The sequence below is a fragment of the Phacochoerus africanus genome, chromosome 4 (genome assembly GCF_016906955.1).
Source record: "Phacochoerus africanus isolate WHEZ1 chromosome 4, ROS_Pafr_v1, whole genome shotgun sequence".
Classification (NCBI taxonomy): domain Eukaryota; kingdom Metazoa; phylum Chordata; class Mammalia; order Artiodactyla; family Suidae; genus Phacochoerus; species Phacochoerus africanus.
In genome coordinates, this window is record NC_062547.1 from 61,138,689 (window position 1) to 61,165,285 (window position 26,597).

The 26,597-nt window shown below is 52.8% G+C and overlaps 2 protein-coding genes across 4 annotated transcripts; both read left to right on the forward strand.

Moving 5' to 3' along the window:
- Positions 1-641: 641 nt before the first annotated feature.
- On the forward strand, positions 642-21,467 carry JAK3 (Janus kinase 3). 3 transcript variants are annotated; one of them, XM_047776591.1, is made up of 24 exons: positions 642-787; positions 6,269-6,465; positions 6,901-7,024; positions 7,359-7,470; positions 7,667-7,812; positions 8,220-8,514; positions 9,049-9,171; positions 9,270-9,427; positions 9,845-9,956; positions 10,167-10,353; positions 10,976-11,103; positions 11,338-11,469; positions 13,225-13,309; positions 14,101-14,228; positions 14,944-15,076; positions 15,163-15,314; positions 15,453-15,603; positions 16,233-16,372; positions 16,444-16,633; positions 17,534-17,658; positions 17,932-18,104; positions 18,449-18,566; positions 18,967-19,077; positions 20,151-21,467. In XM_047776591.1, the coding sequence occupies exons 2-24, from the start codon at positions 6,282-6,284 to the stop codon at positions 20,256-20,258; spliced, it is 3,315 nt and encodes a 1,104-aa protein (XP_047632547.1). In that variant the 5' UTR covers positions 642-787; positions 6,269-6,281; the 3' UTR covers positions 20,259-21,467. The 3 variants fall into 3 exon arrangements, with proteins under 3 accessions (XP_047632547.1, XP_047632549.1, XP_047632548.1); XM_047776593.1 differs by having other exon boundaries at positions 8,220-8,509; positions 9,047-9,171; XM_047776592.1 differs by having other exon boundaries at positions 648-787; positions 6,273-6,465.
- Positions 21,468-24,550: 3,083 nt separating this feature from the next.
- INSL3 (insulin like 3) lies at positions 24,551-26,198 on the forward strand. Its single transcript, XM_047774370.1, has 2 exons — positions 24,551-24,765; positions 25,635-26,198. Exons 1-2 carry the CDS (start codon positions 24,576-24,578, stop codon positions 25,838-25,840), a joined length of 396 nt encoding a protein of 131 aa, XP_047630326.1. The 5' UTR covers positions 24,551-24,575; the 3' UTR covers positions 25,841-26,198.
- Positions 26,199-26,597: the final 399 nt, after the last annotated feature.

The following is a 26,597-nucleotide window of genomic DNA, read 5'->3' on the forward strand; positions in this document are numbered from 1 at the left end:
AATGCCCTGCACACAGGAAATGGCTAATAAGTGTCTGTGAGCAACTGAAATCAATGAAATCTGTACCAAAGCTATTTTCGTGCCAGGGCTTGTGACGGGATTATACAGAGGAAAGTGTTCTCTAAAATCTATCTCCAAAGCTCTACTTTCTGGGGTGTGTATCCTGCAAAGAATACTGGCCTAGGTCTGAACTGGACACTGTCCCAGTCCCCTGCCTCTTCCACTCATGAGAGCCTAAGGGGTGTAAAAAAGCATCCATCAGGAGTTCTCACTGTGGTGCAGCGGGTTAAGGAGCCTGTGTTGCCTTTGTGGCCACAAGGGTTCGATCCCCAGCCTGGAGCAGTGGGTTAAAAGGATCTGGTGTTGGCACAGCTGTGATGTAGGTCCTGCGCAGATCCAGCTTCATTCCCTTCCCTGGGTGCAAAATTAGTTCCTCTGGGTGACCAACCCACATATGCCACAGATGGTTAAACTGAGGCCCTAGAAGCCAGGATGTGCCCCCACCCCTGGTAAGACCTGGGCTCTTCTCTGTGCCATCACCCTTTCCCTTAGGTCTGGGGGCTCCAGCAGCCTGTCTGAGCAGGACTGCGTCTACAGAGGCTTCCGGAACTTTCTGCCCCTCCCTGCCACCGTCCCCCACATGGCCATGACTTTCGGTAAGTGACAGCGGCTCAGGAAGCCGAGGGGCCCACACAGGAAGGAGCGAGTGGGACTTTCCTCCTCTTGCTGCTGCCCCACGGTGGCGGCTCTGCCCGCTTGTGGCTGCCCCAGGGTCCCCCACCTCCAGGTAAGGTTAGAAACGGTGCCGCCACAGGGCTCTGGCTGGGGGTGGCGGGTGGGGGTCCAGGGAATCCCTGTGGTGGCTACAGACAATGCCAAGTTTGCCTTCCAGGCCTCTGAGGAAAGCTGCCAGACGTGCGCTGGGACTGCTGGCTCTGGCAAAGTGCTCCCCTCTCTGTGCCTTAATTTGTCCTCAATGAATTCCCAGCTCCCCAGACCTGAAAGAATCTTTGCGCATGCGCGCTCAGTGCTGGGGAAGCTGTTCCCAGCCCCCAAGTTGCCAGGCCCCAAGCCGGAGCATTGGGTGACTAACCAGATGTCCCAGCATGTGGGACTTTTGGTGTTAAAACAGGGGCATTTTTCTGGGCCCCAAACACCACCTCTGACTTTCTTCCTCTTTTTTTTTTTTAACTTTAGCTATTTAAGCAATCTTGTTTCTCTAAGATTTGTTTTAAACAAAATATGTGGTGTGTAATTCCATTTAGATAAGGTTGCAAAGTCAGGCAAGAGCAGGGCGACTGTTAGAAATAAGACTGTGGTTACTTCTGTGGGGAGTGACAGGGGCCCCAGAGCTCCTGGGCCTGGGCGTGTTCCAATTGCTGGTCTGGGAGCTGGTGACACTGGAGTGTCGCTGGTGGAAAGTTCTCTCTTCGCCATGCCCTCCTTCCCTGACGATGAGCCCCACTGTGCTAAGGGACCTTCCTATCTGGTTGAGCTGGCATTTGTCAAGTGCTTGCAGGACATGTCACCAGGGATTTGTGCCACTTAGTTTGGATTAAATGTGTTGACAGCCTTGGCTGGGCTCTGCAAACCCCCTCACCCAATCAGCTAGGAGCCAGCACATTCCACAGCTGAGAAAGTGGGAGCATTGCTGGGGTCACAAAGCTGGGATACGGTGGGGCTGGGATTTGAACCCAGAGTCTGAGGTTTTCATCTATCCCCTGTCTCCGGTTTATAATCTGGGTGTGTTAAAATCTCATTCATACTATCTATCCTCCCGCCATTAATTTGGAACATAGTTGTTGGTTTTTTGGTCTTTTTATTTTTTTTATTTTTTAATTTTTTTTTGCCTTTTTGCTATTTCTAGGGCCACTCCCGTGTGGCATATGGAGGTTCCCAGGCTAGGGGTTGAATCGGAGCTGTAGCCACCGGCCTACGCCAGAGCCACAGCAACGCGGGATCCGAGCCGCGTCTGCAACCTACACCACAGCTCACGGCAACGCTGGATGGTTAACCCACTGAGCAAGGGCAGGGACCGAACCCGCAACCTCATGGTTCCTAGTCGGATTCGTTAACCACTGCACCACGACGGGAACTCCGGTTTTTTGGTCTTTTTAAAAGGGCCACACTCCCAGCACATGGAGGTTCCCAGGCTAGGGGTCTCATTGCAGCTACAGCCACAGCAATGCCAGATCCGAGCCACGTCTGTGACCTACACCACAGCTCACGGCAATACCGGATCCTTAACCCACCGAGCAATGCCAGGGATCAAACCCACAACTTCATGGTTCCTAGTCAGATTTGTTTCCACTGCGCCACTATGGGAACTCCTGGAACATAGTTTTTACCCAACATTCTCTTCTTCTTCTTCTTTTTTTTTTTTTTTAGAGCCACACAGGTAGCATATGGAGATTCCCAGGCTAGGGGTCCAATCGGAGCTGTAGCTGCTGGCCTACACCACAGCCACAGCAATGTCAGATCAGAGCTGTGTCTGTGACTTATACCACTGCTCATGGCAACGCTGGATCCTTAACCCATGAGTGAGGCCAGGGAATAAACCAGCGTCCTCATGGATGCTAGTCAGATTTGTTTCCGCTGAGCCATGATGTCTCCTTTTTTTAAAAACTTGTTGTTTGCAAAGAGTTCCTTTTTTAAAAAAATCACTCAATGAATTTATTACATTTATAGTTGTACAACATCATCACAACCAAATTTTATAGCATTTCCATCCCAAACTCTCAGTGCATCCCCCCACCCCCCAACCTGTCTCATTTGGAAACCATAAGTTTTCAAAGTCTGTGAGTCAGTGTCTGTTCTGCAAAGAAGTTCATTGTGTCCTTTTTTTAGATTCCACATGTAAGTGATAGCATTTGATGTTGGTGTCTCATTGTCTGACTGACTTCTCTTAGCATAACTTCTAGTTCCATCCATGTTGCTGCAAATGCCGTTATTTCTTTCCTTTTAATGGCTGAGTAATATTCCATTGTGTATATGTACCACATCTTCTGGGTCCACTCCTCTGTTGATGTCGATGGACATTTAGGTGGTTTCCATGTCTTGGCTATTGTATGCAGTGCTGCAATTAAACTGGAGTACATGTGTCTTTTCGAGTCATGGTTTTCTTTGGATAGATGCTCAGAAGTGGGATTGCTGGATCACATGGTAATTCTATTTTTAGTTTTCTGAGGACTCTCCATACTGTTTTCCACAGTGGTTGCACCAATTTACAATCTCACCAACAGCATATGTGTTCCCTTTTCTCCACACCCTCTCCAGCACTTATTGTTTATAGACTTTTTGATGATGGCCATTCTGGCTGGTGTAAGGTAGTACCTCATAGTGGTTTTGATTTGCATTTCTCTAATAATGAGTGATGTTGAACATCTTTTCATGTGTTTTTTGGTCATCTGTATGTCTTCTTTGGAGAACTGTCTGTTTAGATCTTCTGCCCATTTTTTGATGGGGCTGTTTGTTTTTTTGGTATGGAGCTGTACGAGGTATTTATAAATTTTGGAGATTAATCCCTTGTCAGTCGATTCATTTGCAAAGATTCTGTCCCATTCTGTGGGTTGTATTTTCATTTTGTTTAGGGTTTCCTTGGCTGCGCAGAAACTTTTAAGTTTAATTAAGTCCAATTGTTTATTTTTGTTTTTACTGTCATTACTCTAAAAGGTGGATCTGAGAAGATGTTGCTGTCATTTATGTCAGAGAGTGTTTGGCCTATGTTTTCCTCTAAGGGTTTTATAGCATCTGGTCTTATACCTAGGTCTTTCATCCATTTTGAGTTTATTTTTGTGTATGGTGTTAGGAAGTGTTCTAATTTCATTCTTTTATGTGTGACTGTCCAGTTTTCCCAGCACCACTTACTGGACAAGCTGTCCTTTCTCCATTGTATATTCCTGCCTCCTTTGTCATAGATGAGTTGGCTGTAGGTGCGTGGGTTTAATTCTGGGCTCTCTATCCTGTTCCACTGATCTATATTTCTGTCTTTGTGCCAGTACCATACAGTTTTGATGACTGTAGCTTCATGGTATAGTCTGAAGTCCGGGAGCCTTGATTCCTCCAGCTCCATTTTTCTTTTTCAGGACGTCTTTGGCTATTCTGGGTATTTTGTGCTTCCAAAAAAACTTTAAAATATTTTGTTCTAGTTCTGTGAAAAATGTCATTGGTAATTTGTTTTGTTTGTTTTTATTTTATTTTTATTTTTTTGCTTTTTAGGGTCACACCCATGGCATATGGAGCTTCCGAGGCTAGGGGTCTAATTAGAGCTACAGCTGCCTGCCTATGCCACAGCCACAACAATGCCAGATCCTTAACCCACTGAGTGAGGCCAGGGATCGAACCCTCAACCTCATGGTTCCTAGTTGGATTCATTTCCACTGAGCCATGACAGGAACTCCTGTCCTTGGTAATTTGATAGGGGATTGCATTGAATCTGTAGATTGCCTTGGGTAGTATAGTCATTTTGATACTATTGACTCTTCCAATCCAAGAGCATGGTGTATCTTTCCATCTACTTGTGTCATCTTTGATTTCTTTCATCAGCGTCTTGTAGTTTTCAAAGTACAGGTTTTTGTCTCTTTAGGTAGGTTTATTCCTAAGAATTTTATTATTTTTGATGCAATGGTAAAGGGGATTGCTTCCCTAATTTCTCTTTCTGACCTTTCATTGTTAGTATATAGAAATGCAGTCGATTTCTGTGTATTACAATGTCTCCTTTAAAAAAAAATTTTTTTTTAATGGGTGCACCCATGGTGAATGAAGTTCGCAAGTCAGCAACTGAATCCAAGCCACAGTTTCAACCTATGCCACAGCTGCAGCAATGCTGGATCCTTAACCCCTTTTCCCCAGGGGTGGAACCCATGCCTCCACAGCTACCTGAGCTGCTGCAGTCAGATTCTTAATCTACTGGGCCACAATGGGAACTCCCAACATTCTCTTTGTATCTTCTTCACTTGGGTCAACTGAAGTGGAGCTTCTCCACCTCCCTTCCTTTTCCTCATTGGGGCTGAAACCCAAATCCTTCCTATATCCAGCCAAGGGTCCTGAGCTCAGGGGTTCCCCAGGGTGTCAGAGATCTGGGAGTTAGTTGGTGAAGAATGCCTGGGAATAAGGTGGGTGGTTTCCTCCTGGGTCTATCCAGGGAGGGCCTCCTACTATGGGGGCCTAATGGCAGGAGTGATGAAGAGGATGGAGATGTAGGCAGCAGGAGAGACAGACATAGGCAGACTCTGTTCACTGAGTCATCAGTCTGGATCTGCCCCTAAGGCATGCATCACACCAGGTGCAAAAGCTTCCAGCCCCCTTGGAGTTCCCGTTGTGGCTCAGTGCTTAACGAATCCCACTAGGAACCGGGAGGTTGTGGGTTCGATCCAGCTTTGCTCAGTGGGTTAAGGATCCAGCATTGCCGTGAGCTGTGGTGTAGGTTGCAGACGCGGCTTGGGTCCCATGTTGCTGTGGCTCTGGCATAGGTTGGCAGCTACAGCTCCGATTAGACCCCTAGCCTGGGAATTTCCATATGCTGCAGGAGCGGCCCAAGAAAATGGCAAAAAGAAAACAAAAAGCTTCCAGCCTCTGCTGGAATACCTCAGACCCACAGAGAGGGATGGCCACTTCTGTCCCTTTAAACACCCATGTGTACAAGCCAGTGCCCATCTGCTAGAAAGCAAATCCCTGTATCTGTGATTGATTCTTCATGCCTGTCTGGAGAAGGAGTTGGAGAGGGTGTGTGTGTGTGGAGATTGACCAGAGATGTCTGCCCTGGGCATCAACAAGAGTGTGGCATATGAGTTCACACACAAAAATTGTTTTTCTCTTTTTCTTTTTTGGCCACCCTGTAGCATATGGGGTTTCTGGGCCAGGGATCGGATCCAAGCCACAGTTGCAACCTATGCTGCAGCTGTGGCGACTGCAGGATCCTTAAGCAACTGTGCCAGGCCAGGGATGGAACCTGCATCCCAGTGCTCCAGAGACACCATTGATCCCCTTGCACCACAGCAGGAACTCTGAGTTCACAAAAAGTTGTGTGTCTATCTTCCAGTCCCCCAGCACAGCCTTCAGCTGGTGGGTAATGGCTTCTAATCCACTTTGCACACTCAGCTCCCTTCTCCACATCTCTGTCTTTCTGTGTATCTCTGGTCCCTTTTTCCTCCCTCTTTCTCCAGCTTCATCCCTACCTCAGCCAGCAGTATCGCTGCTCCCTACCCCCAGAGGCTTTCTAGCCTTGTCCCCTGACTGCAACTGAGGCGCTGTCTCTTTCTGTGTCCAGCCAGGCTGCACTCATGGCACCTCCAAGTGAAGAGACACCCTTGATCCCTCAGCGCTCTTGCAGCCTCTCCTCTTCAGAGGCTGGTGCCCTGCATGTTCTGCTGCCCCCTCGGGGCCCTGGACCCCCACAGCGCCTATCCTTCTCCTTTGGGGACCACTCCGCTGAAGAGCTGTGTGTTTGGGCTGCTAAGGCCAGTGGTGAGTGGGTCTCTAGAAGGATTGGCCAGAGGGAGGGTTGGGGCTATGTGGAACCCAGATTGGGAGCTGCCAAGTGGAGTCAGCATTGGAGCTGAGGCTTTGAGGGATGAGTAGGAGTTTGGTAAGGGAAGAAGGTACACAAATTCAGAGGTGTAATGGCACATTAGGGGAAACAGCTGATATCCCTTGAGGTAAACTGTACAGTGGAAAGGGATGCTCTGGAAAGAGGGGCAGGGAGCCCTGAGAAGCAGGCTGAATACATGGCTTCTCTCCTAAGGGCAATGGGAACCCTGGAATGGGTGAGAATAGGGGTGGGACACAGTGTCAGAACTGAAGGTGAGAAAGAGTCTGCGGGGCTGCCTGGTGATAGCATGGCAGCCCTGAAGGGGACAGAGAGAGAGAGACTGGTGGGAGCTGATGGAGGTGTCCCCTCAGGTATCCTGCCTGTGTACCACTCCCTCTTTGCTCTGGCCACGGAGGACCTGTCCTGTTGGTTCCCCCCAAGCCACATCTTCTCCGTGGAGGATGCAGGCACCCAAGTCCTCGTCTACAGGCTCCGGTAGGAAGTGTCCCCCCAACTCCCACCCCCACCCCCACTGCAGGTGTGGGTTAAATGATACAAGGAGGGAATGTCTTTTGCTGAGGGCTTAGGAATGGGAGTTAAAACAACAGTGATCCTACAACCATCATTTCCCCGCACCTCCTGGTGGGTGTCCCAGGGAGGGTGTGATCACTGCTCATTTAGCAGATGAGAAAACTTTAGCCAGAGAGGGTGGGCCACTTGTCTAAGGTCACAAGCAAGTCAGTGGCGTAACCTGGGCTCTGTAAGGTCTTGGCACAGTCACCTCCACTGTTATCCCCATTCCACGTTCTCCCCTCTCCCACCCCCACAGCTTTTACTTCCCCAACTGGTTTGGGCTAGAGAAATGCCACCGCTTTGGGCTACGAAAGGACTTAACCAGTGCCATTCTTGACCTGCCAGTCCTGGAGCATCTCTTTGCTCAGGTAGTGATTTCTGTAGGGCTCATTCCGGGGGGTGGGGGTCCACTGGACAATAATGGGCTCATGGTTGGGCAGCCTTGGCTGACCCTCCCTGTGGCAGCCCAGGGGTGGAGGTCAGCCCAGGGGTGGAGGTCAGCCCAGGGGTGGGGGTCCACTGAGCAACATCAGGGCTCAAGGTTGGACTGTGACTGGTTTCCAGCATCGCAACGACCTGGTGAGCGGCCGCCTCCCAGTGGGCCTCAGCCTCAAGGAGCAGGGTGAGTGTCTCAGCTTGGCCGTCCTGGACCTGGCCCGGATGGCCCTCGAGAAGGCTCAGCGGCCCGAAGAGCTGCTGAAGATTGTCAGGTGAGGGCTGCCAGGCTGTGGTGCCCACCTGGGAGTGAGCAAAGGCGGCTCTACCAGGATCTGGCTAGAATCCAGGACCCCCTCTGGGCAGCTGACCTACAAGCCTGCAGTGTGGTCATGTGACCCAGCTCACTCCCACCTTCAACCCAGCCCTACTGAAACTCCATTGCAGGACCTCTGGCAGCTGAAAGGACTTTGTGTGTCCCTGTCTGTCTTACCGACTCCAAAGGCCCTCCTCACAGAGACCCTACCGGTGCCTGTCCCTGAGTGTGTCTCTGTGTATGTCTTTTGCCCCACTACTGAGGCCACCCCTCCAGCCCCTTCACTGAAGCTTGGGTTGGTGTGCGTCCCTGTTATCCCTGCGGAGACCCCTCCCCACACTGAGGGCCCGCTCCCCCCACTCGCAGCTACAAGGTCTGCCTGCCCCCTGCTCTACGTGACCTGATCCAAGGCCTGAGTTTCGTGACGCGGAGGCGTATTCGAAGGACAGTGCGTCGGGCCCTGCGTCGCGTGGCCGCCTGCCAGGCTGACCGACACTCGCTCATGGCCAAGTACATTATGGACCTCGAGCGTCTGGACCCAGCCAGGGCAGCCGAGACCTTCCGCGTGGGCCTCCCCGGGGCTGCTGGTGGTCAGGATGCGCCAGGGCTGCTCCGTGTGGCTGGTGGCAGCGGCATCTCCTGGAGCCCAGGAGAAGAAGAGGTGCGAAGTAGGGGAAGGGGCGGGGCTTTAGGGGGAGGGGCTTTAGGGGGCGTGGCCTAGAGGCGAGACTGAGAGGCTTGGGGGCGGCTAGTTTAGGGGTGGGGCTGAGCGAGGGGGCGGGACTAAATGGGCGGGGCGGAAAGGGAGGAAACTGGTTGGGTGGTGGGGCTCAGGGCGGGGCTAACTGTGGACAAGGAGAGGCAGGACTGAGGGAGGGGGCCGCTCCCGCGTGGGCTAAGAGACCCCGAGAGATAAAGCAGAGCTAGATGAGGGAGGGGCTTGGGTTGTGCGGGGGACTGGCCGAGAGGAGGCAGGATTTGGCACGGACCGTGTGCAGATATTTGGGGTGAGCAGAAGAGGGGTTGACGGGGTAAGATTGACAGAAGGGGCGGGGCTTGGAGGAGGCAAGGTGGGAGAGGTATGTGGCTGGGTGAGGCGGAGACAGGAGTCTCTCAGGAGTGTGGGTTGGTGGGATCCAGGCTTCAAGGAGGAGGGGCCGGGACCCCCAGCCCCAGCCCTCCCTCTCCTTTCCAGGTTCTTCAGCCCTTCTGCGACTTTCCAGAAATCGTGGATATCAGCATCAAGCAGGCCCCGCGCGTTGGCCCGGCCGGGGAGCATCGCCTGGTCACAGTCACCAGGACAGACAACCAGATCCTGGTGGGTGGTGGACTCCCTCCCCTCCTGCTTTACCGGAGGACGGGAACGCGGAACTATCACTCTCGGGCCACAGCGTGCACTGATGTGGATCCTCACAGGAGGCTGAGTTCCCCGGGCTGCCTGCCGCGCTGTCCTTCGTGGCGCTGGTGGATGGCTACTTCCGGCTGACCACGGACTCGCAGCACTTCTTCTGCAAGGAGGTGGCGCCGCCGCGGCTTCTGGAAGAGGTGGCTGAGCAGTGCCATGGCCCCATCACGTAAGGACCCGCCCCCCATGTGGCCAGACTCACTCCGTTCTCTACGCCTCTGTGTCCTCGCCTCCCAGGAGGCCCTCGACAAGGGGTCAAGTGCTTGAACAGCGCCAGGTGCAAAGCGCTCAATGTGGCTGGGGTCGCCTGCTGCCAGGGACAGCTGCCTCCCTCCCTTTGACTCTTCCATTTCTTGGGGATGCACCTGGCTTCACCTGCAGCCTCCTCTTTAATGCCCTCATCAGAAGCCTCAACTTTTGGCTCATTTTATAAATGAGAGAGAGAGGAAGGAAATGTTACCTGGTGAGAGTCCCGAGGCTTCAGAAAGACAAGGTTTAGAACCCGGGTCTAGTTTGGTTTTGCGGCCTCCATCTCTTTGTCTCTCTTCATCTTTGACTCTCAGTTCACTCCCACCTTACCCCACAGCCTGGATTTTGCCATCAACAAACTCAAGACTGGGGGCTCACTTCCTGGCTCCTACGTTCTCCGTCGCAGCCCTCAGGATTTCGACAGTTACCTCCTAACTGTCTGTGTCCAGGTCAGTCTACTACTAGGGGCCAGGAGGGCAACTAGGGCTTCCTGGAGGAGGTGGCATTTGAGCTAAGAACTGAAAGATGAGTCAGTACTGCTTGGTGAAGAGGGGGAGGGAAAAGGCATCCCCAGTGGAGGAAAGAGAATATGTAAACACTTGGAGACTTGAGGGGAAGGGTGCTGCCCACCCCCACTCAGGGACTACTCCTCTTTGCAGACCCCTCTGGGCCCTGATTACAAGGGCTGCCTCATCCGGTGTGACCCTACGGGAACCTTCTCCCTGGTTGGCCTTGGCCGTCCCCACAACAGTCTTCGAGCGCTCCTGGCAGCCTGTTGGGATGGTGGGTTGCACGTGGATGGGGTTGAGCTGAACCTCACTTTCTGCTGCACCCCCAGACCCAAAGGTGAGCCTGCCTTCTTCCCTGAACCGAATGATTGATATAGGACCTTGCCTTTCTGTGTCTGGCCCAGTTCTTGTGTGGCAAGCAGCAGAGACTGCAGCCAGGGTTATTTAGGAGTGGGGGGAAAGATGATTTGGGGCTCATAGGGATAGAATCTGCTTTCAGGCACGGTTAGATCCAGGCACAGCTGCATCTGAGTGATGTCACTAGCACTTACCCTTAATCTCTTGCCTCTTCCTCTGGGTGAATTTTGCTCTCAGACAAACTCCTCAGATGGGACAGCTTTGAGGTGTGAGTTCTCCAGAGTCTCCCAGAATCCCTAGCAGGACTGAGACCAAGCTGCCCACAGCATCCACCTGCTCATTTGCACTCCCTTCAGGGTTCCTTCTCTCTGTCTCACTCCCTCACCCAGTCCCCACCCCATCCCCCCTCTGGGACTTCCTGGAGTCTCCTTTCAAATAAACCATGCACCCTGGAGTCCTCACCTCCCTGTCCCCTCCCTTCTGCAGGAGACACACACACACACACACACACACACCTGCCAGTGAGACAGGGAGTGAGCAAAACCTTAGAGGACTTTTCCCTCCTGACCTCTGATTTTTTCTCCTCCACCTACTCCCTATAGAAAAGTCCAATCTGATTGTGATCCGGAGAGGTTGCAGTCCACCCACCTCATCCCCTGTTCAGCCCCAGTCCCAATGCCAGCTGAGCCAGATGACATTTCACAAGATCCCTGCCGACAGCCTGGAGTGGGTAAGGGGCCCCAGGAAATGGGCTAGGGGGAACTGCCTCAACTGGGATCCAGAGACCAGGTCCACATCCATCTCTGCTGTGTGGCCTCAGGCACGGGATGTAACCTCCCTGTGCCTCTGTTTCATCATCGATAAAACGGGGCCATTGCCTGTGCCTTGCTTGGGCCAGGGCTAGGGAACTGGATCCCATGGGAACCCCCTTCCAGGCCTCTCCTGTTGCTCCCTCACTCTCCAGCATGAGAACTTGGGTCATGGATCCTTCACCAAGATTTACCGGGGCTGTCGCCACGAGGCTGTGGATGGGGAGGCCCGGGAGACAGAAGTCCTGCTCAAAGTGATGGATGCCAAGCACAAGAACTGCATGGAGGTGAGCGGAGTAGGACTAGGCCTTCTGGGTCAGGGCTAGCTGGAGAGAGGGTCATGGATTCAGAGAAATTTAAAAGCACACAGGGTTGGAGTTCCCATCCTGGCACAGTGGAAATGAATGTAAGAATCATGAGGTTGTGGGTTCAATCCCTGGCCTCGCTCAGTGGGTTAAGGATCTGGCATTGCTATGAGCTGTGGTGTAGGTCCTGGTCAAGGCTCAGATCTGGCATTGCTGTGGCTGTGGTCATCGGCTACAGCTCTGATTTGACCCTTAGCCTGGGACCCTCCATATACTGTGGGTGCGGCCCTAAAAACACAAAAGACAAAAAAAAAACCAAAAAACAAAAAACACACAGGGTCTTAAAACCACGGAAATGGGAGTTCCCTTCGTGGCTCAGCAGTTAACAAACCCTACTAGGATCCATGAGGATTCAGGTTCGATCCCTGGCCTTGCTCAGTGAGTTAAGGATCCAGCATTGCCATGAGCTGTGGTGTAGGTCTCAGACAAACCTCAGATCCTGCGTTGCTGTGGCTGTGGCGTTGGCCAGCAGCTGTAGCTCCGATATGACCCCTAGCTTGAGAACTTCCATATGCCTGAGGGCAGCTCTAAAAAGCAAAACAAAGAAACAAAAAAACCTCCACAGAAATGTAGCCACAGTGTCTCCAAACCATGAAATATAGAAGGCCGGAGAATTTATTTATTTATTGGGCATATGGAAGTTCCCAGGCTGCAGCATATGGAAGTTCCCAGGCTAGAGGCTGAATCAGAGCCACCACAGCCACAGCAACACCAGATCCCAGCTGCCTCTGAGACCTTCACCACAGCTCATGGCAACGTCGGATCCTTAACCCACTGAGCAGGGCCAGGGATTGAACTCACGACCTCATAGATATTAGTTGGGTTCTTTACCACCAATCCACAGAAGGAATTCCTAGAAGGGTTGGAGATTTTTTTTTTTTTGTCTTTTTGCCATTTCTTGGGCCGCTCCCGCGGCATATGGAGGTTCCCAGGCTAGGGGTCTAATCGGAGCTGTAGCTGCCAGCCTATGCCAGAGCCACAGCAGCACAGGATCCGAGCCGTGTTCAAGGAGCAGTGAGGAGGCCAATTGGTCAGAGAGGAGCGAGCAAAGGAGAAGGGAGGATGATGCAGATAGAGGAATCAGCAGGGGTCAGGCAACACAAGGGGAAGGTTTGAGCCCTTCTCAAACCCCAAATCTCCCACTTGTGTGAGAAACTCAAAGTAGACTATAGTGGGGACTTCCAGACCCCATCAGAAAATCATGCTATAGGAGTTCCCACTGTGGCTCAGTGAGTTAAGAACCTAAGTAGTATCCATGAGGATGTGGGTTAGATCTCTGGCCTTGCTCAGTGGGTTAAGCATCCAGCATTGCCACAGGCTGTGGTGTAGGTCACTGATGCAGCTCGGATCTGGCATTGCTGTGGCTGTGGCTTAGGTTGGCAGTTGCAGCTCCAATTTGACCCCTATCCTGGAAACTTCCATATGCCACAGGTGTGGCCTGAAAGGAAGGAAGGAAGGAAGAAAAAGAAAGAAAAAAAGAAAGAAAGTTGGAAAGAAAGAAAGAAAGAAAGGGAGGAAGGAAGGAAATAAATAATGCTACAGAGTGCTGTGTGCACTAATGGTGGCCTCCAGGAACAAAGGAGGCTTGCAGCCAGGTCTCCTAAGGCAGGTGTATGAGCAGCAAGTTTGGGGAGTGGAAGACATCCATGCATTTTCTCTCTTTTCTTTCCTCCCCAGTCATTCCTGGAAGCAGCGAGCTTGATGAGCCAAGTATCATACCAGCATCTCGTGTTGCTCCATGGCGTATGCATGGCTGGAGACAGTGAGAGACGTCCCCCCACCGCCCATCCCTGTCTGCCTCTTTGAGCCTATATCTACAATAGCAATAGCAGTACACATCCAGAGCCTGCCCTGGGGCTGGGGCTCTGTTTCAGCAGGGTCCCTGTACTCATGTCCCTTGGTCCTTTGGACAAGCAGCTCCAGGCTTCCACCAGTCCCTCAGAATTATCTCAAGTCAGACAGACCTGGGATCCAATCTCACTCTGCTGTGTACCTCCTCTGCAGCTTTGCAAGGTCCATGCTCCCTCTCCAAGCCTCGGTTCCATCAGTTCAGCTCAGCAGCTATTTGTATGAGCCCAGTAGGTGCCAGGAGCTGGGTGTATAGTGTAGAACATGACAAGCTGGGCAGGATGATAAATAATCGTGTGTTATGGGGGCAACACAGGGCACTGTGGGTGATCAGAGGCTGTTAACCCAGCTTGAGTGTCAAGCAATGATTCTGGGTAGGCAAGGGAAACTTCCAAGCTGGGAAGGCAAGAATAAGCAGGCATTAGGGAGGAGAAGGAAGAGGGATGCTCTAGACCAGAAACAGAACATGCAAAGGGCTGGACATGAGTCATGGAGAGAGCTTGGCACCTTCCAGCATTTCAGGCAAATAGTTCTGAGATGGGACGTGGAGAGGAAGAGAGGTGAGTAGAGTAAGGATGGAGGAGCAGGGGAGGGAAAAGTCAGAGCTGAAAGTTCAAGGGTCCCTTGAGGGTAGAGTCGGGGGAGAGCCTGTTGAACACAAGCGCAGTCCTGCCTCCCCATACTGTCCCTCCTTACTGCCACCAGGCATCATGGTGCAGGAATTCGTACACCTGGGAGCATTGGACACGTATCTGCGCAAGTGTGGCCACCTGGTGCCAGCAAGCTGGAAGCTACAGGTGATCAAACAGCTGGCCTATGCCCTCAACTATCTGGTGAGTGCTCCTCTGCCTGCCTTACCCTCCATTCACAGAGTGGAGGGGGAATTGAGAGAGGGCTCAGTAGTGTGGATTGGAGTTTGGCAAGGGTGAAAGAGGAGGGCATTGTAGACTAAGGGAACAGTGTATGTCCAGGGTTAGAAGTGTAAGAGCAGAAGGGAACAACTGGTCCTCTGTGGATATTGAGGGGAGTAGTGAGCAATGAGACTGGGCAGTGGGGGAAGGCTTCCTAGAAGAGGGAACATTGGAACTGGGATCTTGAAGACTGAGTAGGAGTTCAGCAAGAGGAGAAAGGAAGGGGGGCATGTCAGGCTGAGGGAACAGCCCTGGCAAAGGCTGCAGCTTAGAAGGCATGTTGCCTGCCCTGGGGGTGCTTCAGGCAGTTCAGTTGGCAGGAGACCAGGGTGGAAGAATGGATGAGAGAAGTTCATGGGAAGAGTGATCCAGCTCATGGGATTAGATCTCGAGGGCCTTGAACACCAGGCTGAAGACCTTGGACTTTATCCTGAAGGGACTGGGGAACAATGGAATGAGAGAGGAGTGTTTGAAAAGGGGAGGGAAACAGGGGGTAGACGGCCAATAGTCTAGGGAAGATGCTGGAGTATGGTTTGAGCAGTACCAGGTGGGCTTTGAAGGATGTGTAGGAGTCCACCAGCCAGAATATTCATTCATCAAGCCCCCCTTAGTATTTCCCTATGTTTGGACCTCTTAGGAAGACAAAGGTCTCCCCCATGGCAACGTCTCAGCCCGGAAGGTGCTCCTGGCTCGAGAGGGGGCCGATGGGAACCCACCTTTTATCAAGCTGAGTGATCCTGGTGTCAGCCCCACTGTACTAAGCCTGGAGAGTAAGTGCTGAGGGGTGGAGGAGGGAGGGGCCTAGAGGGGCAAGGAAGTGGATCCATGACCCCATCTATGTGCCCACCGCTCCCAGTGCTTACTGACAGGATCCCCTGGGTGGCCCCTGAGTGTCTCCAGGAGGCCCGAACACTTGGCTTGGAAGCTGACAAGTGGGGCTTTGGTGCCACAGTCTGGGAGGTGTTCAGCGGTGTCATGATGCCCATCAGCACTCTGGATCCTGCCAAGGTCAGAGCACAGGCATTAGCCTCTAGAACCCTCATTTGACATAAGGGTACACAAAGTCCACTTTGGGGTGGATGGGTGGGTCTGAGGGCATCTTATGAGAGTGCCCTGGGAGTGACCAGCCACTCCTCCTGCCCTCAGAAGCTACAGTTTTACCAGGAACGGCAACAGCTCCCTGCCCCCAAGTGGATGGAGCTGGCCCTGCTGATCCAGCAGTGCATGGCCTACGAGCCAGGCCAGAGACCTTCCTTCCGTGCTGTCATCCGTGACCTGAACAGCCTCATCACTTCAGGTGCCCACTGGGCAGGCAGGGTGGGCAGGGCTGGCATGTCATGTTGGGTCCAGTAGGAAAAGAGGGAGGTTTGCATGCAGAGCCTGCCTCGTGTGCCTGGCAAGGTTAGAATGGTCAGTGAACTGTAACAGTCAGTACAAGTTTCACCAGCTGCTGTAACAAACAGACCCCTCAGCTAGATGTTGAACATGATGGATGTTAGTTCTCCTTCAGTGAGGGCATCCAAGTCAACATAAACCTCTCCCTTTCTGACCTCACCCATCCCATGGCCTCAGGCCCCTGTTGGAGCCTCTGCAGACAAGAGATGTAGAGGGTCCCATTTTATATTTCAATGGGTCAGGCCTGAAGGGGCACCTGGTGTGCATCTCTCTCACCCATCAGCCTGAGTTTAGTTGAGGGAACATACCCCATGGCAGTGGAGACTAAGAAATGCCTTTCTGTCTATATACAGCATGTGCACTACATAGGGGCTGTCTTTTTCCAGCCCCATAAAATACTCCTTGGCTTGCAGTGACCCTGCCATAAAGCACAGAGAGGGTGAGCATGCAGCTCAAGTTCGCACAGCAAGTCAGCTTAAGAGAGGGGCCAAGGACCCAGTGTGCTGCTCACTCACTGTTTGCGCCCCCCAGATTATGAACTCCTCTCAGACCCCACGCCTGGTGCCCTAGCACCCCGTGACGGGCTTTGGAATGGTGCCCAGCTCTATGCCTGCCAGGACCCTACTATCTTTGAGGAGAGACACCTCAAGTACATCTCACAGCTGGGCAAGGTGAGGTGGGCTGGGCTGAGGTGGATGGGATAGCACCCAGGCACATGGGCACCAGCCCTACTGTCCTCCAGGGCAACTTTGGCAGCGTGGAACTCTGCCGCTACGACCCACTGGGCGACAACACAGGTGCTCTGGTGGCCGTGAAGCAGCTGCAGCACAGTGGCCCAGAACAGCAGAGGGACTTCCAGCGGGAGATCCAGATCCTAAAAGCCCTCCACAGCGACTTCATTGTTAAGTACCGGGGTGTCAGCTATGGCCCAGGTGAGCCTCCTACCAGTTGATGCTCTTCATATCACATATCTTCATGCTCCCACAGCACCATTTTAGGGTGGTCTGAGAACCCAGGCAGAGATGCTAGTGACTGCTCTTGTTTATCCAGAATCAGACTGCTGGGTGTTCCCATTGTAGCCCAGTGGGTTAAGAACCCGATGAGTATCCTTGAGGATGTGGGTTTGATCCCTGGCCTCAATCAGTGGGTTAAGGATCCAGCATTGCCATGAGCTGTGGTGTGGGCCACAGACTCGGCTTGGATCTGCTGTTGCTGTGGCTGTGGTGTAGGCAGGCAGCTGCAACTGGGATTCCACCCTTAGTCTGGGAACTTCCATATGCTGTGGGTGCAGCCCTAAAAAGCAAACAAACAATAATAACAACAAAAAACAAGCAAGCAAACAGAAAAGTCAATGTATATTGTAGAAAGTACTCAAAACAGTGATGTGTCATTGCCACCATTCCCATTTTATTGAAATATATATATATATATATATATATATATATATATTTATTGAGACAATATATATATATAGTCTCTTTAGGGCCTCACCAGAGGCACGTGGATGTTCCCAGGCTAGGGGTCTAATAGGAGCCACAGCTGCCAGTCTACACCACAGCAAAGCTGGAACTGAGCCGTGTCTGTGACCTACACCACAGCTCAGGGCAACGCAGGATCCTTAACCCGCTGAGCAGGGGCCAGGGATCAAACCTGCAACCTCATGGTTCCTAGTCGGATTCATTTCTGCACGCCACGACAGGAACTCCCGTAAAAAGCGATATTGAGGCCAGAAGGGACTCGAGATTCACTCTGAATGGGAAAGAAGAATGGGGAGAAGTAGACAGAGTGGTAACTCATCTTTGCCTCCACCCGCCCCCCACCCCCACCCCCAGGCCGCCAGAGTCTGCGGCTGGTCATGGAATATCTGCCAAGCGGCTGCCTGCGGGACTTCCTGCAGAGGCACCGCGCGCGCCTAGATGCTGGCCGCCTGCTCCTCTACGCCTCGCAGATCTGCAAGGTGCGGGGGAAGGCATGAGAGGGCGGGACGCTTGGGGACCGGCGGGGACCTGCGGGATCTGCGTGGATTCGCCGGGAGGGCTGAGGGTTGAAGTCTGGGCTCCAGGTTAGGTTGGAAGTGGGGTTGTGTTAGGGCAAAGGTCAGGACTGGGGTGCAGGATGGGTCAGGTGGGATTAGGCTTGCGGTCTGGGTTGGGGTTTGTGTTGGATTTGAGGTCAGGCTTGGGCCACCTGCTGAGTCATCTTGGGGTCCATACCCCATGCCCGCCCGCAGGGCATGGAGTACCTGGGCTCCCGCCGCTGCGTGCACCGCGACCTTGCAGCCCGTAACATCCTGGTGGAGAGCGAAACGCACGTCAAGATCGCCGACTTCGGCCTCGCGAAGCTGCTGCCGCTAGACAAAGACTACTATGTGGTCCGCGAGCCCGGCCAGAGCCCCATCTTCTGGTGGGACACCACGCCCCGGCTCCTCCATTCCTCCCCACTACCCGTGGCTCTCCCCAGCTGTGATTTCCCTGGCCCCGCCCCTCTTCCCTAGAGTCTTGTGCCAGCCCTGGCTCCGCCCCAAGGCTCTGGCCCCGCCCAAACACGCCACGGCTCCGCCCTTATCCCCGCCCAGGCCCCGCCCTGGTGTGCCACTGGGTTTGAGAATCCTATCCCGTAGTCAGGGAAACAGACCTTAGAACAGGGGCTGACCTTATCACCTATGGTGACCAGCCACCCCAGTCCAAGGCTGCCCCCTTTTCCTCTGCCCTACTGTCGCATTCCAAGACCTCCCTGTCCGCCTCCAGGTATGCCCCGGAGTCCCTCTCAGACAATATCTTCTCGCGCCAGTCGGATGTCTGGAGCTTCGGGGTCGTGCTGTATGAGCTCTTCACCTACAGCGACAAGAGCTGTAGCCCCTCAGCCGTGAGTCGGCACCCCTGGATCCCCAATACCTTCTCTTCTCAACTCCTTCATCGCCAGTCCCCGTCCTGTTTTTGCCCCGGGTCAGAGGGGCCCAGCTTTAGAGTCCGGGATAGGACCTCTTTTCATTAAGGCTGACCTCCCCCACCCCCACCCCCACCCCCACCCCGCCGCCGCCACCGCCACCGCCACCGCCACTGCCACTGCCACCGCCACAGGCAGCCCCCACCCTCACCCATTACAGACTCCTCCTCCTCCACTAAGGGGGGCTCCTTCCCCGACCCGCGGGTGGGTGATTCCCTTCCTCCTATCACTACTGCTGACCCTCTCGATCATGGGCGCCCCTCCCCGCTCCATCACGGATGGCTCCTCCCCCACCTCGGGCCCTCCCCCTTGGCTCCAGGAGTTCCTGCGGATGATGGGATGTGAGCGAGATGCCCCAGCCCTCTGTCGTCTCCTGGAGCTGCTGGCCGAAGGCCAGAGGCTGCCCGCACCTCCTGCCTGTCCTAGTGAGGTGAGCGCTGGGGAGCCTGCCTCAGTTTCGGATCTGTAGATTCACTGAGGGTCTTGGGCAAGCCTGCTGGCCCCTCTGGGTCTCTCCATCTCTGATGTCTCTTGATTGAGAGCAGGGGCCAGGGCATGAGGCTAAAGGAGATTCTGGCCTCTACTTTGTTGCTCTCTCATTGTTTGGCAAGTCACAAACACTTTCAGAGCCTCAGTTTTCCCATCTCCAAAATAGGAATAACAGTGTTTTAGAGGGTGGGGAAAGATCAAATGAATTCTCATCTAGCCAGTGCTCAGAAGTTGGCATAGAGTTGGCACTCAATAAATGATGAACTCTTACAATGTATCATCACAGCTTTTGTGGAAATGTCTGACAGGTGGTTGGTCATTCATAAATTAATTCGCTCAGGCCACAAACATTTATTTGCTGACTGTGTGCTGGGCTCTGGGCTGGATGCTGGGGACCCAACAGAGGACAGAACAAATATGATCTTTCCTCCCTGTAACCAGCAGAGGCTAACAAGAACATTCTGGTGGTGATCAATGTCTGGAAAGAGATGGGGGAGTGTGGTCAGAGAGGGCCTCCTAGAAGGGGTGATGCCTGAAGGAAAAAAAAAGCATCCCGCCCATGGAGAAAGCTGGGGGAGGGCATTCTCAGTGAAAGGCACAGCAGGTGCAAAGCCCCTGAGGTGGGAATGAGCTTCCTGTACTTAAGAAATATAAGATGAGGGCAGATGTGGCTATATGGAATGAGAGAGGAGGTGATGGAGGAAGACAGTGGAGGGAGGGAAACCGAAGGGGATGCGATTTTGTTCTAAGTTCCACTGGGAGCCATGGGAGGCTTTAGAGCAAGGGAGGGGTAGAATCTAATTTATATTTAAAAACCGTAAGGAGTTCCCTGGTGGCCTGGTGGTTAAGGATCTGGGGTTGTCACTGCCGTGGCTTGGATTTGATCTCTGGCCCAGGAACTTCTGCCTGCCATGAGTGTGGCCAACCCCCCCCACCACCCAAAACAAAAATCTGTGAACAGGAGTCACATCCTTCCTACCACTCACACGTGACCGTGTTGTCTCTTCCCCTCAGGTTCATGAGCTTATGAAGCTGTGCTGGGCCCCTAGCCCTCAAGATCGGCCATCATTCAGCACCCTGGGCCCCCAGCTGGATGCACTGTGGAGTGGAGGCCGGGGATAGTGTCCAGAGCATGGAACGCTCAGCTTCCCTGCTTGTCCTATTCACTGTCATTTTTATATCTCCTACACACACACACCTCTGGGTTCTGGTCTCCATGGACTGGCTATGTGCCCTTGAGCAGGGAGCCACCTTCTCTGGGCTTTCTGCTTCACAGAGATCCCCTCATGGGGCAAGTGACATAACACTTGGAGGGCACTCCTTGCTTGTAGAGCAACAGCGGTGTGGCCTTTGGAACCCATAAAGATTCAAGACAGATACAATACTAGGGTCTACTGAGCCTTGCCCCCCAGATTCTAGGGACCAAACTTAAGCCACGCCCCTCTTCTCATTCTCTTAGGTGTTTGGCCCTGAGCTTCCTGTCTCATTTCCTGAGCAGACATTGCATAACTTTAAATGTATGATCAGGCTTCTCTCTTCCCCTCACTCGTTAGCTGGAGGAAGCCAAGGACAAGAACACCTGCTCTGGCTGAAAATTCACTTTTAGGGGGAGCCCTGTGACTGTGTGGGATCGTGTAAGAGCCCAGGACAGGCTGAGGTTCCAGTCCACCCTAACTGACCCCGAGTATCCCAGGGCTTCAGTTTTCCTGCCTGCACACTGCAGCCCTTTCTATACAGACCAGAGGATTATGCAGTTAACAATCGAGCCCAGCAGGAGCTTGTCAGCTGTTGAAGGAAGGAAAGGCATTCTTGGCAGAGGGAAGAGCATGGCAAGAGGGAGGAGGCTCCCTGAGTACAGAGGTTAAGAGCGCAGGTTACTGGAGCTCATGGTGTTGTCACTTATTTGCTGTGTGATGATGAGTGAGTTGCTTCCTCTCTTTGGGCCTTAGTTTCATCCTCTGTGTAGTGGGCAATAGTGTTGGCCCTTTGGCTGTACAGAGTCATCTTCTGGAGGCTTGTGAAAAGGCATCTTGTGCAGGTTAGGCCTCCCACCACAACTTCACACCTGCCTACAAGGCTTTTCTGCCAATTTTGCCTCTCTGGAAAACTCTTATTCATCTCTCAAAACCCCAGCTATTACCTCCTTGCAGCCTTACCTAGGGTTCTCCCACTACTCTCAGCCAGTCCTGTACTTCCGACCCTAGGGCAGGGGTGGTGTCTGTGTCTGGCTCTGTCTCCACTGACCTGGAGGCTCCTTGGGGGCTGGGCTGGGGTGGGCACAGAGGGGACTCTGGGAGCAATTGCTGAATGAATAAAGAAGTTTAGTGGAAAGGATGGTTTGTTGTTGGACTTGGGCAATGGGGATCCTTGGGGATGTGTGAGCTGGGGAGGAATGTGCTTAGGGCTGGGGAATAGAAAAAAGAGACCCCTGGAGGCCACAGTGGGAACCTCAGGGCAGGCTGGAGGAGGAGGGACAGGAGGTTGGGGCCCTCAAGGACAGAAGCCCTCCCCTTCCCCACCCCAGCTGCTGGCCTTGGCTCTGTCCCCGGGGAGCTGATTACAGGCTCTTGATGGGTGGAGGGAACAGGCTGCTCTGGGGGGCATGTGTGTGGGGGGTGATCAGAGGGCAAGGCCGAGTTGGGAGGGGTCCAATATTCACGGCAGACAAGCTAGTCCCTCAATTGCTCCTCAAGACTGCTGGAAAGATTTGGAAAGTGACAGAGACAGAGATATAGAGAGGGAGAGAAACAGAGAAGAGCCAAGAGAGATTCAGAGGGAGACACAAGCAAGTGAGAACCACAGACAGAGATCCCTGTGCCTACTCTCCAGCCTAGGAAAAGCTGCCTGCTTTAGTGAGAGGGGGGAGGAGGCCACAAGACAGGGTTTTCAGCTCCAGGTCTTCCCTGCCTTGGGTTGAGTAACTTCCCTCTCTGTCTTAGTTTTGCTCTTTGTTAAAACAGGTCCATAAGGCCTTCTGGGCATCAGACTGGTACCCAGGAGATGTCGAGCAAACACAGCAGGCTTCGTTCTGGGCCCTCTAGCCCCTGCCCAACCCAAGGAGATCCTGATGGAAGCAGAGCCAATCAACACTTCCAGCCCCAGGGTCCAGCCTCTTTTGACCTTGGGCAAGTGTGGAGTCCCCTCTCTGAGCCTCCGTTTCCTTATTAATATAGTAGTAAGGACAAGATTCTTTTTTGGGGGGGAGTTTTTTGTTTTTGTTTTTGTTTTTGTTTTGTCTTTTGTCTCATTTGGGTCACACCCGTGGCATATGGAGGTTCCCAGGCTAGGGATCCAATCAGAGCTGTAGCCGCCGGCCTATACCACAGCCACAGCAACGAAGGATCCGGGCTGCATCTGTAACCTACACCACAGCTCACAGCAACACCAGTTGCTTAACCCACTGAGCAAGGCCAGTGATCGAACCCTCAACCTCATTGTTCCTAGTCAGATTCATTTCCACTGCGACATGACGGGAACTCCTCCAATAATAAGGACAAGATTCTGAATGCCTCCGGTCTCAGTTGGCTAGATGCCCATCACCACCATCCATGGAGTGATTATTTCTCAGTTTATCTATTTCTCCTTTTTTTTTTAAAAAAATAATTATTTATTATAGTTGATTTACAATATTCTGTCAATTTCAGCCGTACAGCAAAATGACCCAGTCATACATATATACACACTCTTTTTCTCATGTTATTCTCCATCAGGTTTTATCCCAAGTGATTGGATGTAGTTCCCTGTACTGTACAGCAGGACCTTATCCACTCCAAATGTAATAGTTTGCATCAATTAACCACAAACTCCCACTCCATCCCACTCTCTCCCTCTCCCACTTAACCACACTATTTCTCCGTTTTAAAATGGTTAAAGGAGTAAAGAAGGGAGTTCCCATCATGGCACAGAGGTAACAAAACCGATTAGTATCTTTGAGGACACGTGTTCGATCCCTGGCCTCGCTCATTGGGTTAAGAATCTGGCATTGCCATGAGCTTCAGTGTAGATCACAAATGCTGCTTGGATCCTGCATTGCTGTGGCTGTGGCGTAGGCTGGCAGGTACAGTTCAGATTTGACCTCCTAGCCTGGGAACTTCCATAGGCCAGGGCGCAGCCTGAAAAAGTCAAAGAAAAAAAAAAAAGTAAATAAAGACTCCTCAGCCGGTGGTCCCCCAGGGAGAGATACACCCAAGGCCCTGGCCCAGGGACAGAGAGCAGGGATGGTTTGTGTGAGTCTCAGCCCATCCATAGCCAATGTTGTGATTGGACTGGCCCTGGGAGTTCTTATTATGATTACAAGATGCCCTTCGTCAATAACCACCAGGAAACTTTGAGAAAATAAAGAGGGATTGCTTATAGGACCTGGAAATTACACAGCACACCTGGGGCCACAGAGTGAGATCATGGGTAGAGAGAAAGAAATGTAGACCTGGGGTCCTGCTTTTCTTGGGTCAAGGGTGGGGGTCTCGGGTTTCCCAGGCTCACTCTTAGTGGGGATTTAAAGGGCAAGAAGAGAAAAAAGGAGTTCCCTGGTGTCTCAGTGGGTTAAGGACCTGGCATTATCACTGTTGTGGTTCTGGTCACTGCTGTGGCGCAGGTTTGATCCCTGGCCTGGGAACTTCAGAATGATGAGTGCCTGGCCAATAAATAAATAAGTAAATAAAAAAAATAAAATTTTGGAGTTCCCATCGTGGCTCAGTGGTTAACGAATCCTACTAGGACCCATGAGGTTGCGGGTTGGATCCCTGGCCTTGCTCAGTGGGTTAACGATCCGGTGTTGCCGTGAGCTGTGGTGTAGGTTGCGGACATGGCTCAGATCCCGTGTTGCTGTGGCTCTGGTGTAGGCCGGTGGCTACAGCTCTGATTTGACCCCTAGCTTGGGAACCTCCACATGCCGTGCGTGCAGCCCCAGAAAAGGCAAAATGACAAAAAATAAATAAATAAAAATTTTTTAAAAATAAAATAAAATTTGAAGAAGGAGCAGGAGGGGGAGGAAGAAGGAGGAAGAAGAAGTAGGAGGAGGAGAAGAAGGAGGAGAAAGAGAAGGAGAAAGAGGAGAAGGAGAAGAAGAAGAGGAAGAGGAGGAGGAAGGGAAGAGAAAAAAAGTGGTCTACTCTTGTATAGATGAATTATTGGAATCAGCTAAGATGTCTAAAAGGCGCCTCAGTGGGAGGAGATGGCCTGGCCCTTATCTAGCCACACGTGTTGGGGAGCCATCTGTGACGCTAATGCCTCGCAGTCAAAGCTTGTCAGGCACTCATATCACAAAAAAGTGAAAACCCAACAATCAGGGGCTCCTCTCTGCTTACCCTGACCCTGTTCTTGACCTTGTCCCTGGGCGGTCCTTCGGGAATGCTCTGTCCCCTCTCCAAGGCCCCCAGCTGGGGAGGGCTGGGCTCCTATAAGGGGGATCCCCGCTGGGGCCCCGTACTTCCCACCACCATGGACCCCCGCCCACTCACCTGGGCTCTGGTGCTGCTGGGCCCGGCCCTGGCACTCGCCCGGGCCCCTGCGCCCGCCCAGGAGGCGCCAGAGAAGCTGTGCGGCCACCACTTTGTGCGCGCGCTGGTGCGGCTGTGCGGAGGCCCGCGCTGGTCCCCTGAGGACGGGCGAGCTGTGGCTGGAGGCGACCGTGAGTGGGGGCAGCTGAGGACTGTGCTCTGGGCTCTCAGGGTGGGGTCAGGTGCAGGCGGGCGGGCGCAGGTGGGTGTCGGGGGCAGGCGGGCGGGTTTGCCGGCCTGTTCCCAGGTTCACGTCACCTGCCTGGTGGGGAATCAGTGTGAGGCGAGCGAGGCAGTCTTACAAATACATGGTCAGATCCTGACTTTATTTACAATTTCATTATTTTGATCTTCATAAATGTTTGCATAAAGTTTGACTTTAAAATACTGCCTTAAAACATGATTGATCTTGCTTATTGAGGTTTGTTTTGGGGGGGGGGCTCCCTTAAATTATGCAGTGGAGACCAGTGCCTCGCTCTCCTCATCCTAGTCCAGGTCCTGGTGCAGAGGGTATAAAACAGGTTTGTGTGCACGTCTGTGACATGCGAATGTATCCTGCGTGTGTGAGTCTGTGTGACAACGGTACAGATGGGTTTGCAGAGGCGGATTTGGCAGGGTGGGGGAACTGGGAGGAGGTATGAGGGTGTGTGGCTGTGTCTGTGTGTCCACACTGCCAGCACACGATGGACATGTATGTGTCACGTGTCACCCTTGCTGTTTTCTTCTCTAAGTGTCTGTGTCTTCTTAGCGTCTGTGTCTTAGGTGGTTCTTGGGAGTGTGCACAGCTGGGGACTTGGGTGTGGGTATGGGTTGAGAGTGCACACATCTGAACCAGGGATTCTATCTGTGCCTGGTATACAGCAGGCACTCAATACATGCACATTCTCTATTTGTGAGCATGATGAGGTTTTAGTGGGTCATAAGGCACGATGTGAGCATGCAGGTGTGCATGGGTCCTCTGGGGGCTTCCCTTCCGTACTGAATTCTGCCTTGTCCCCAGGTGAACTGCTACAGTGGCTGGAAGGACAACATCTCTTCCATGGGCTGATGGCCAGTGGGGACCCCATGCTGGTATTGGCCCCACAGCCCCCGCCTCAGGCCTCTGGCCATCACCACCACCGCCGGGCAGCTGCCACCAACCCAGCCCGCCACTGCTGCCTCAGTGGCTGCACCCGGCAAGACCTGCTGACCCTCTGTCCCCACTGAAGCCTCCTGGGGAGTGGCCATGGGGGAGGCTGAGATCCAGAGGGGGGTCCAGTCTGGTCACCTCCTGATGCCACAGAGCACCACGAAGCCCCATGTCTGGGGAACATAGTGATTACTTCCTAGGACAAGGCACTCACCACCTCCCCCAGACCATCTGTCCTCTGGGCGGGGCCAGCTGGGGAAAAAAAATCAGACTCCCCTCAAACCCTGCTTGGAGGACCCTTGGCTTTGCAGAAATACCAGACACTAAGGATCAATGTCCTCACCTCAGAGGAGTTCAGGTGCCCTGCTCCCTGCATTTCATGACACCCCTTTTGTTTTCTCAATAGTAAATAAATAAGATGCCTGCAGACTATAATGCAGCTTTTTGCATTTTCTCAAGAAAAAGGGACAAGCCTGGGTAAGCTAGTCCCCTGACAGCCATGGACCCACCAACATGTCCAGAAACTTAATATCAATTGGAAGCTTATCACAATACAAAGTGGGGAAACTGAGGCCTAGGGGGATGCTTCCGGCCACGGTCAGACAGGTAGGGAATGGCCAAGGGCAGGATTTGAATCCAAGTCTCTGTCATGACTCATGGCGGGGGGCTCAACCTCATTTAATGTCCACTTATCAACAGGCACAACACACAAATGTCGGAATGAGTCACAGTGGATATTTATTGATTGAACTCTCACCACTCTTTTCACTTGCATCCTCCCTTCATCCTGAGATGGGAATTTTAGGATAGGACTGTCTTGAAAAAAGGATCAAG